Source organism: Anopheles stephensi, chromosome X, assembly GCF_013141755.1.
Source record: "Anopheles stephensi strain Indian chromosome X, UCI_ANSTEP_V1.0, whole genome shotgun sequence".
Lineage (NCBI taxonomy): Eukaryota > Metazoa > Arthropoda > Insecta > Diptera > Culicidae > Anopheles > Anopheles stephensi.
The window spans coordinates 9,443,504-9,455,573 of NC_050201.1; the positions used below are offsets into that span (position 1 = coordinate 9,443,504).

Here is a 12,070-nt window from a genome sequence, read left to right on the forward strand (position 1 = left end):
ATTAAAGTTGGAGAGCACTATCACATCAAATTTGCTTTCTGGACCATAGTCCGAGCCCAAGTGGCGATATTATACGGGGCTCCTTATGGATCCCTCTAAATTCTCGAGGGTCTGAGGAATCCATAGTCAGTTTATAAGAAGTTACGGCTCTGCCGATAAGAACGGAGCCCTTTGAAGATGCGCCAAGCATCTGCTTAGTTTGCTTCTGCGATGAGCTCCTGGCCTTACCATGCTCTTGGTGAACTTGCCGTCGATGAAGACGAGCCTGCTTGGTAAGATAGCATACTAGTCCTCGTGGAGAACGAGGTTCCTGGTGACAGCTCACTTCCCCTCTCTCCCTGTCACACACCTCGAAAGGTCTTACCTTACCACTTCTGACTTCCTGAACTTTTACTGCATGATCCCTGGACGATAATGTGTAAGGTTTCGCCATATCCTCTTGTTTGACTCTAAACGATAATATACCTCTAAAAACTCTAAACGATAATATACCTGAAGTCTTAGCTAGTGATGGATCAAGCTCCTTGTAAGTCCTCAGCAGAAAGCAAGTAGGAGGGCGCTAACACATCGAATCTGCTTTCTGAGCCCATAGTCAATAGTCAGAGCCCAAGAGGAGATGTTATACGAGGCTGGTGTTGGAACCCCTGTTAATTATCAAGGCTCCCTCGACTCCACAGCCAGCTTACAGGAAGATACGCCTCTACCGATATGCACGGTCCTGGCTTTACTGTGATTTCTATGCAGAAGAGACCTCTTGGTGTATTAGGCCCATTTTTGGAGATCAAGATCCCTGGCGCTAACCTACTTCTTCGCCTTTGACACTACAGCCTCGAAAGGTCTAGGTCTTCCTGGCTTGCTTCCTTGACCTAAATTTTGCCCCTAGTTAGATAATTAGTCCTACATACGAAAGGCTGTCCGGAGCACTGTTCGAGCACTGTTTGAAATAATTGATCACTTCGACCCTCCGCTAATCCCACCACTATTTTGATGTGTTGAAACTAGAAGTCGTAAGAACCGCCATCTGGTGACGTTACCTAAATGTCTTCTTTAAGAGGCTTTGTCTAAGGCTGAATCTAAAGGTCTCACTCTCTCTTTCTCTCTCTCTCTCTCTCTCTCTGGAAGGTATTGTAATGTATAATGTGTAGTATTCTTATACAATGCAGATACTACCTCATGTGAAAAAGTATCTCTTAGCTTTCGGAGATCCCTTCACCCAGGTTTCATAGAAGATACGGCTCAGACCTTTAGGTGCAATCGTTAAAAGTCGAACCTTCCACACAGGACCAATCAAAACGGAAATGTCACGAACGACGCCATACTTACTCCACCTGTTTGTTATTGGTGTAGCGTGCGTTGAACGCATAACAGAACCCATGCTCGGTGTACATTGGCTTAAACATCTCGCAGCACTCAATGTCCTCGTCCTTGTAGCGGCAGGACGCGAACGTATCGTTACACCGTACCGCCACCCGGAACACTATCTCCCGCAGGTTGGACGTCCGCACGGTCGGCGTGCTCGGCATATCGCTCAGCATTGCCGCCACCTCCCGTATATTGTCGTACGACAGCTGCGTCAGCATCCTCAGGAACGGCTCGTACACCTCACTGCCCTGCTCGTACCCACCGAGATTCTGGTACGCTTCCATCCGTACCGCCTCCTCGTCGTACGGTGCGGTCGGACACACCAGCACCGTCGGAAAGATGACCTGCTGGTTGTGAAAGTCCGTATCCAGCCCGGTGATGGTCGGATTGGTTTGAAACTTTTCCCACAGGCTAAAGATGATCACCACCGCCGCGATGAACCCGAACGCGACGAAGCAAAACCACATGAACCGCTCGAAGAATGGGCGTCCCTCCTCGGCGATGTACCGCACACCGTGCAGCGTTGAGTTGTCGAAGAACTCCTTCGTTTGAAAGATGAAACTGCGCCGAAACAGACGCAGCGTGTTGAAGGACGCTTTCGGCCTCCCGTTCGGCGTCACCTTCGATTTGCCCTTCCGGATCGCTTTCATCGTTTTCGTTAGCCGCTTACCGTGGGGCCGACCAACGTCCGGCACGCTCGGTTGATTCTTGAACTTCGTCTGCTCCATAGTCTCGACCGATACTGACACCCGGACAAAGAATCGTGCGATTCTAGAATCCGGCTGGCGTGATTGTGTGTCATTAGTAGGTCTGGGTAGGACTAATTGCATTCTGCCCAACAATCGGTTTATCCGATTCAAATGGGTCACGAACGTGCGCAACAGTTGTGCTGGCAGTGGCCACAAGCGGGAATCAGAATCGATACATTACCCACAGCCAAACAATCAGTTTGAGATGTTGGAAGTATCAATACATGAAAGCTGACGGAAGCGATAGCTCTCTCCCAGTTTGGCGCACCCGTGGAGACGCCCAGTAGCTGTGAATCATGTCCTGAAATTGTAATTGCTTTCATAAATACCGCGTTCGTTAATTACTCATGTGCCTCGGCATGCTTCGTGACGCTAGCTAATAGAGGGTAACGTGTCATTTTTAACGGCATTCCGGTTTGAAAGCTCTGTAAGTGATAATTTGTGTCTGTTGCTGCAACAGTGTTCCCTCGTTCTAGTTGATCGAAATTACTTCATTTGAATCTTCTATCTACTTTAGTGATGTCAGATTGAGAAAGCATAGTTGCTATGGTTGAGTTGTTGAAGCATGTAGTGGCGTAGGATCCCGTCGGTTACCTTGTAGAGAGAGAGGCTTCGTATTAAGGGGCGTCGTGCAGGAGGCCTGGTTAAAGGATAGAGGATACATCACTGATTCTCTCGAAGTCTCAGACCCTCGGTTAGTAGATCTGTTAGGGACCCCCAACTTTCGCTCTGCCTAAGGTCTCTGAGGTTCTTAATCTGTCACTGGCTGTATAGGAGATATATATTAGAAGCTTCTGTAATGTGAAGTGATAAATTGAGATAGACCTCTGCTGTTTCGGTTAGACTCGATATCTGGTCATGTCGTCCGAAGGAGAAGGACGTTATAAGATAGTGACGTAAGACCTCTTGGTGATGTCTGCCTTTACTGGCTTAATAGACTTAATGATACCATGTAGTTGGATAGTCAGTCCTCACTATGGAGGTCTACAGTTACGGTCTTGCGCATCGCAATCGCAACGTGACTTAGAGACTGGACTGACGGACTAGGAGACTGACGCTTTCGGAGAGAATAGTTAGCTTCCGTCTTCCGTTAGAACAGAGCCGTCGGTAAAAGGCAGACCAAGCCGTCGGAGATGTTTGGATGGGACATAGATGTGCATTAGCTTGGAGATAGTTTGTCGGGCTACGAAACGGGTTGAAACTGCGCCGATAAGGCTCTTAATATCCCATAGTATTCATGGGGCGAGTTGTGAAGATGAGACTTCAATGATATCCCTGCAGTTATTAGTCTGCAATGAGGGCTTTGGATTTGAGGACTCTTTTTCTATCAAACGACGACAGGCAGCAGAGCTAGTTTGAGGGAAAAGAAAGTTGTCCACAGTCTCAGAGTAGCAATTCTATGATATTTAGAGCATACCAACGGAGAGTGCACAGTGGTCACTTTAGAACAAATATCAGGATAAAATTATTTTTGTGATTTTTTTCCAACCAAATATGGAGTAAAAACGTTTAAAGTTAGTATTAATGATTTTTTTAGAAGAAATTATAAATAATAATTTTTTACTAAACAAACTGAAATATTAAAAAAAAATTAACATCTCAAGTAAAGCTTACAATGAAAGCTTCAAGACTTTAATTGTTTAACGTATAAAAGACATATTCAACTTGAATTAATTTTGTACGATTAACTTGCGTTGAAAACATTTGCATTGGCTTTATATTATAAAATAAACATGATAAAACTGCCATTCGCCACTATAGGACGAAACGCTCTCAGGAGATAGGGATCAAATTCAACCCGAACCGTTCCCACCCGTAGAGATGACTGGTTATTCATCTACGTGGCTTCATAAAGTCAAGTGAGCCTTGAAATGGCCAACATGAGCACGGAGGTCGTTAATCCAGAACAAGAGAAAAGCTTCTTTTTTTCTAGAATTTCAGTAGAAAAAATCAAATCTCTCTGGAAATTGTTCGTGCATGTTCCGTTTTCTTCCTGCAACTGATATAAAACAGTTGTGGTCTATGAAACAAGAGTCAATGTCGAATTTGATAATTCCTAAAGCAAACTATCAACAAAATGCTCATTAGGCTAAAAAGAATGATAATGTACGATGGAGACGACTAATACTTTATGACTTGTGGTTTTTGCACACAAAAAAAAAACTCAAAAAGTGGCGAAAAACTACACAATCTAATTTAACACAATGTTAAATTAAATATATAACTATAACATGGACCTACGGTGTTTTAATGTGAAAAAATTTGGCATCACGTCAAAATAATTTTTGACCTTTATTTTTTGGGATTTTAACTTTTAAGGTATTATAACTTTTTTATTGTTAAAAAGATTTTTATAAAACTATTTTTAGAAATAAACAAAAATGTCCGTTCCAAAATAGTCAAATATCAACAATATCTAAGCAACTCAATAAGATAAAGCATTTAATAGATTAATTTATGCATTTTTTTACCTGTTTTTAAAACATGTAAAAAAAATTTTAACATGAAAATTCGTAGTGAGGTATTCTTTAGATGTAGCAAATTAAGATTTTGGATGTATCTTAGTTTGAACCTATAGATCTAGCAAAAAAAAATCTAAATTTACGAAAACTGAAAGTTGCTGTTTTGGACTTTTCTCCCGGCAAATGCCCATTGTGGAGTGATGTGGTAGATTGGAACTATTTTACGTACCAATGCAGATCGAGTCTTGCGATGGCAGATTCTACCCATTTTTTTGTTAATTATATATCTAAATCTCGGATTTGGATACGAATATCGTTCAAGTGTTGTGCGAATTGCATACCTTTAGGCGCGGAGAAGTTGTGGAAGTTTCTATTAACGATGTACAATCAATTAAAAGGAAATGTCGATAAATTTATCTAATATTTTTAATATATTCCAAGACTTCAGGAATATTATACTACCCAACAAAGGGTAAATATAGTTAGTGACCTCTCGGATTTTTTACTCCCAAAGAAGAGGTTTATCTCCATCCGTATAAAACACGGGATTATGACACGAAAGTGGAAGTAGCAAATCAGCAAACCAGGGTGATAAAATCGAACCCGGCAAGATTTGCTGACGTTCGTCGAGTCGCAGAATGTAACAGAATGTAGTGCAGCGCAATGTTGTTGGCGCTTCTGTTCGGTACCGACCACACAACCGGTTGATCGGATCCGCTGAGTAATTGTACGGATTTTCCCAATGTTTATTAGTCACGGCCCGGTCGGTACAGTGCTGGCCGTACATGATCTCTGATCTCTTCTCCCATTCTAATGCCTAGCGGTACTTCTGCATCGATACAGAAGAGCAAATAGGCTGGGCACGCGCGCGGACCGACAGTGACATCAATGTTGACAGTGCTGGGCGACTGACTGACGACGCCCGCCGGCTTCATGCGTGTCTGGGCGAATAATTATTTAACACCGTACTGTACACATTATTGCGTAAAAAAACATTAACCCCGAGACATCGGAACAGCTATTTGCAGAGTCTGCATAACAATCAAATTAGAGTGGCTTGTGTTGCCTGGGACAGCAAGTTGGCGCAGCAGCATCATCAGCACCAAATCATAAGCTATTAAAACAAACAGACCAAGAACGGCACGCTAAAGACAGGATCCGACAAACAGTTGCCTCAAACTACACCGTCCGCTTCCGAAGGAGCCCTCAGAGAGTCATGCAAAATAGCGGACCGTAGACACCCTGAAGCGTGAAGAGTGCAGGTTTGGTGTTGGAGTCGGAGAGAGGAAGAAAGAGAGAGAGAGCGAGAGAGAGAGAAATTGACAGGTAAACGAAAGGAAAACCGGGCAAACGACGACGACGACTCTGCCCGTTTTGTCGAACCTTGAACGAAACCATTCATTAGAAGATGCCGTTCCTTACTGATAGTGCTGGAGTCCGGGAGAACAACACCAAAAACCTTGGCGTGAATCTGCAGGCAAAGGTGGAGATGGGGCTTCTGTGGTGATGTTGTTGGTATGATAACTTACCCTACCTTCAGGATCTCCCTCCGTCCCTCTGGCCACCGTGTGCAGGAATTTGTAGCGACGGCGATTCGGTTGCCTTCAGCCCGGTGAATCATCATCACGCTCCATAGCCATAATCTGAACGCGTCCCAATATCCGCAGCGAACTTGCGGTGCGAATAACAGTGTTGCGCCTCGTTTAAATGGTATGCTGACCCGACGGTCGTAAAGACTGGGCTGCAGATACAGCTTTACGGCGCCGAATGTTTCGGCCTCGTTTTGCTGTTTTGCCCGTCCGAACCGGATAGTTAGCCGGCCAAAGCAAAAGGGGGAACGATACCGATGACTACCGAGCCGCAAACGTTACATTTAGGTGTAATAAAATGCACCGCTTAACTTTGGAGAGGAGCTGCTGCAGCGCTTTTTGACCCTTTTCTGATCAATTCCCGGGTTTTGAAGACTTCGGTAAAGTTTGTTGCGCAACAGCAACGACAAAGAATATACGTCAGGTTTTCGGTCTGATGTGTTTCTAGACCATCCCCAGACGCATCAAGATCGTTGTTTGGGACGCCAAAAACGGAAATGGAGAATGTGACATTCGGCGATGAAAAAGATGGCTCCGTGTTCCTCAGCCGCGAACCCCATAAATGGAGGATGTTGTCTCTGGTACGTGCGTCTATTTGCAGACAGGCATCCCCCCCTTCCAACACTGAACCAGAAACCCATCAACCCAAGGGTTGGGACCACATCGCACACCTGGTAGAACCCGGTAGGGTTCGGATGTACTGACCATTTGCGTAAATTGCACTTCACGCGTGACGCAATTACGCCATGCCCGCGGTAAACATCGTGCTGTGTGTGATGGGCGCGCTTCAGTTCCAACCCCGAGGTGGCAGGGGTATAGCGACGAATTGGACCACGCGCTGCGTGGAGGACCCAACCGAACTGACGCATCCCTGGGGGGGGTGTTGTAGCAGCTAACCAAGGAACGCGCCACCGGAAGAAACGAGGGTGACAGTAATAATCGGCGTTATGGTTGGGCATGGAACACCAGGCAAAGGAGAATAGGGTACCCTGAGACACAGAATATCTCAGCTCTCAGTCCCTCCGCCTGTGGCTTCTGTGGGAGTTTCAAACCCGTCGCGTCCAGGGAGTTCGGAGATGTTTTTGAAATAGTACCTACTGTTCGTGTTGGGGTTATTAATATTCATAGACGCTAGATCGGTGGATCGGAATCGCGTAACTGGATCAGACACCGGCGGTGGCCTTGTTGGTCTGTCACTTTGGACACCGAACCTCATTCCTCTCAATGTCCGGTGATCTTCGGGGGGGGAGGGATGCTGCAATTTGGAAGATCTCTTGGCAACCGCTAACTTCTAACATTCCTCAATTCCTCGTCGATTCTGAGCATGGGGGGACTTCGCTCAACTTTGTCCATGCTCTTTGCGCGTTGAAATTGGGAGTCTCTATTACTGGTAGTTGACGTGAACTCTCTCACAGCAGTTAGCGAGTCCTACTGGAATTTCTAGGCCCTCGCCGAGTCTTGCGTGCTTGATACAGTTTTCGATTCATCACTACAGGTCTGAAGTTCGAAGTGATCGTAATAGTTAACCGCCGCCCGTGTGTGTTTTTGTCTTTCCACATTCTCCAATTCCTCCTTTCCCCCCCGTGCCACCACGATACCCCCTCTCGCACCATGGTGTTCTTGGCTTGGTTCCCATTGCGAGTGGCACACCTTGCGCGCACACACACACACACAACGCGGCATACAAATGGGGTTCGCATCTGTAACTGCTTTCTGTTATGGGGCACGTAATGAAGTGTCTGGTTTGTGGTAGGTAATACGATAATCTATCTACTTCTCATTTTCCAACCATTCCGACGCGCTACCATTCCGAGCGGGGACACCCTGTGGAGTGTGTGTGTGTGCGTGTGAGGTGTGACGTACACACCTAAGCATGACATGGTGAAGATAGGACACACAAGACAAAGCGTCCATATCTGATAAAGCTACACACACGTACGTGAGAGCATGATTTGGCATGGAGAAGGTACCGAAACTTCACCGGGCGACGATTCAACAGTCACCAGGATTTATCTGACCACCTATCTTGCGTTTGCGGCAGCAGAACTCGTTAAGTACCGTTTCTGGGGTTTGGGGCGCGGTATTCGCTGCTAAGGGTCGTATTTTCGGGACTGGGGAGTTCTCTCCTCGCCGAGATACCCATAAGCCCGGTGTGGATGCGTCAGCGGTTGACGTCCGGGGGTCCCGAGTTCCACTGCATGTGGATGCTCGTCACGACAATCCTGGCGATCCTTTTTCTCCAGAGTTCCACAGCATCATCTCCCGGTAGCAGCTCTCGTATACCTTCGTCAGGCTACAACAACAAAAAAGGCTGAAGAGGCGTCCTCTTCCCGGGGCCCTTTCGGGTTTTATCCTTCGCAGTTTTTCTTTTCCTTCTTTCTTCTGTCCCTCTGCTGGTCCGTTCTTTGAGAAGATGCAGATTCCGACGTGCCCGACGGTGTTAGCACCCTCGCTCACGGGACCCGCCATTTGCCGTGGTCCCTGCGCCTTCGGTGATTCATAAATCAGCGCCCGGTTGATAGAATCCCCGGGGGGTGTCTCACTGGACACGGTGATGCCTCGGAGGAGGCGAGGAAGATTGTTCGTCCCGGTAGCCTCCCATCATACCCTGGGAGTGTCCTGTGGCGCTGCTTTTATACCGTCCGTACCCGGTGGAGCCTCCGCACAAAGCACAACCGAAAACACTCACATTAAAGCAAATGATCAAACTGCGACACTTTCGGTGGCGCAGGTATATATGAGAAAACAAACTAGCTTTTTTTTTGTTGTTGTTGCTGGTTCTGTACCAGCCGCTAATCTTTGATCTACAAAAACTTCAAAACACACACGGACACTGCAACAGAAGGGTGGCAGCACTACGGCGCACGGTCCCGAGGGCTAGGGACATCGTTAGGGTGGCCGAGAACAACCATTGAAGAATGCTTTTGTTTCCGGTCCACTCGGTGGAATGCCGGTGAGATGCTGGGAGTTGTGCCCTCTCCCCCCTCCCCCCACACCCTTCGGGACCTCATCACTGCTCCTCCTCCAATGGTGGCGTGGCATTGCGGCATACGGGCCGGGAAGAAAATAAATTAAAAGAAATGCGTCTATTCCTGTGTCGCCCGGCAATGCGCGGGTCATCTCTCATAGCTCTTCATAGTCGTTCGGGTCGCCTAGCGCCTGGCCGATCTCGATGCGGCCCTCCCGTACAATCCACGCTCTGTGGCATCGGGCTTTTGTTTGCGTTGGCTTGACGTCCCCCGGCCGTACAAGTGTACAGCGTGTTTAATATCTCTCCACGAGAGGTTGGTCGTCCAGCGAGTCTCGAAAGATAGACATTTGGGCTGTACAGAAGAGGGATGCGCTTGCGTCCACTTTCGGTGACTTATTTTATTTGTTGGGACCTCTTTCGGTTTTCGTTTGGTTCGGCGAAGATAAGCCGGGTTGAAGAAGGGGTAACGAAATGACAACTACCAAACAACACTACACACCTCACCACCCAAACAGATCAGCCAGGGGAAAAAAAAGCATGAGCAGCAGAATACAAAAAAAAATTGGGCATGAACAACTAAAGGTACACAAAGTTGGAGTTGGAGCGTGGTCCCGGGCGAAGATTTGATTCGTTGCCTTGTTCTGCTTTTGGCTTTCGGATGCTGCCGATTGTTGTTGCATGAGTATGCTTCGCTCGTTTTGTACATTGTTGTTGAGAGGTTTGGTTTTAACCTTTTCAGCTATTCCTTGCTGGCGTCGTTCCCAGGCCGCGCCCGGAAGGTGTGAAGAAGCGTTGCAATAAAAGAGGGAGAATGCAACAGCACATTATAAGGTTGAATCGGAAAGGTGATCACGGCACATGGACATATCTATTGACCATTGGTATGGAGGCGTAATGCATTGTACTTACGCATGATTAAGATAGCTGACTGGACTGGTCTATCTCATCAGGATATCTTGCCTTTATCCAGGTTCAGGCTATCAGTACTGTGAGATTATCTTATCTAAGAAGTAATACTAATTAAATTGTATTCAAGCATACAATAGATTTTTACTTACACTAGGGTGTCCTCAGAAGTTTGAGGACCTATAGGATCATCTGGTTGCTTGTACGGCAGGACTGGGGTTCAAATCCCATCCGGACCGTTGTGAGGACTGCCTATCCAGCTAGGTGTTATGATTGAGTCTAGTAAGCCAGAAATGGCGGACATGACCTTAAGAGGTCGTTAGGCCAAAGAAGAAGAAGACATTGAGGAGGTCCAAATTTTGTTGACATAGCAATTTGCTGATAGCCCGGTCCCCTTCACGTTATGTTGACTTTATCCAGGTCCAGGTAATTAGTCCTAAATATAGTCCTTAGATATAAAACACATGTAAAGAAGATGTAAGTGACATAAAAGTGTCCTCAGAATTTTGAGGACCCAAAGGGCCTCACACATTGAGGAACTCCTCAGTTCCCTTTTGAAGTTATTTTGACTACATCCAGGTCCAGGCTATCAGTTCTGGATACAAATATATGTAAAGCAAGACTATCTTATCTTTGATGTAACACTCATTAAATTGTATTCAAGCATAGAATTTTGTTTTACCTACTCTAGGATGTTATCAGAGTTTTTAGAACCTAAAAGACCTTAGGAATTGAGGAATTACGATTTTTTTTCATTCCTATCTAGACTTTTGAGGTTAGCTTGACTTTATCCAAGTCCGGTAAATCAGTCCTAAATACAAGTAAAGTAAGATTTTCTTATCTTAAATGTAACACTTTTCAATCGGCATCCTAGCTTATAACAGATTTTAATTTACTCTAGGATGTCCTCAGAATTTTGAGGACCTAAAGAATCTCAGACATTATTCAGTTCCAGGTAATTAATCCTAAATACAAGTGAAATAAGATTACCTTATGTTAGATGTAACACTTTTCAAACTGTATCCAAGCTAATAAAGCTAATAAAAGATTCCTCACAATTGGAGGAGCAGGCGATCAGAGGACTCAGAGGATGTCCTCGGAATTTTCAGGACCTAAACGACCTTAGATATTGAGGTCCTAGTTAATAGGTTAAACCTATATTGAAGATGTAGGAATCAATCTGACATAAGGCTGTTTAATGATATGTAGATAGTCTAGATCTATTGGAGGCTCCTAGATATTCCTTCCAAAGTCGGTTGCACACTAAGCATTCACATTCAAAGTTTCTCGAACTACATTAACCACTCAACCAAATTGATACATTTGATCACCTTTTTGTTCAGTATAGTTCTTCAGAAAAACCTCTCTCTTCTCTCTCTCATTCCTCCTTCGTCTCGACCATCGCTTCTCTGTTTGCAGCTTACCGCGGCAAGACGCGTTTATTTCACTTTTATGAGGCGTTTTATGTGTTCCGAGCCGGTTTACCAGCGTACCTCGCCCTTGTAACCTAACCTCCCGCACACGCATTGTTTCCCTGCGTTGGCGGGGAATGCGATTTTGCCCCCTGCCTTAGATTCGTTAGAGCCACTTACGAGAACAATGCGTGCGTGAGGTGACCGGGCACCTGGAAGTTAATTGTTGCTGGATGCCACCATCGCGATCGGGCACACCTTCCTTTTCGGGGTTGAGTGAAACGTCAGAGGATTTATGAATTGGGAAGGCAGGCGAACGGGCAAGAATACAGGCACCGCAACAATACAGGAACCCCGTGTACCAGGCGAATGAATAGTGTCTCGGTGCGGACATCTTTTCGGAACCGGGGACAGTCCCAAAGGTTTTGGGCCCGGTGATCGCCAGGACCGCCGCCAGGGGGCCGCCGGACGGTTTTTGGCACAATCGACACAATCTGATCAATCGGTCCGGACCCGAAAAAAAAAAACCTATGGCGGGGCTGCGAACGGCCAAATCATTGTGAAATCTCCCAGCGTGCTCCAGGAATTCTAGCGAAACGGCATACGACACCGATGTTGG

General features: G+C 46.1%; 1 protein-coding gene across 2 annotated transcripts in view; it reads right to left on the reverse strand.

Moving 5' to 3' along the window:
- Window positions 1-12,070, reverse strand: part of LOC118506084 (sodium channel protein Nach) — a 67,644-nt gene that overhangs the window by 3,452 nt on the left and 52,122 nt on the right. Inside the window, exons 1-2 of one of the 2 annotated variants that reach the window (XM_036042767.1) lie at window positions 2,706-2,873; window positions 1,324-2,412 (exon numbers count right to left, since the gene is read on the reverse strand). In XM_036042767.1, coding sequence (XP_035898660.1) covers window positions 1,324-2,192 — 869 coding nt within the window. In that variant the 5' untranslated portion in view covers window positions 2,193-2,412; window positions 2,706-2,873. Of the gene's footprint in view, window positions 1-1,323; window positions 2,413-2,705; window positions 2,874-12,070 lie in introns of those variants that run through there. The other variant, XM_036042775.1, reaches the window with a different exon arrangement.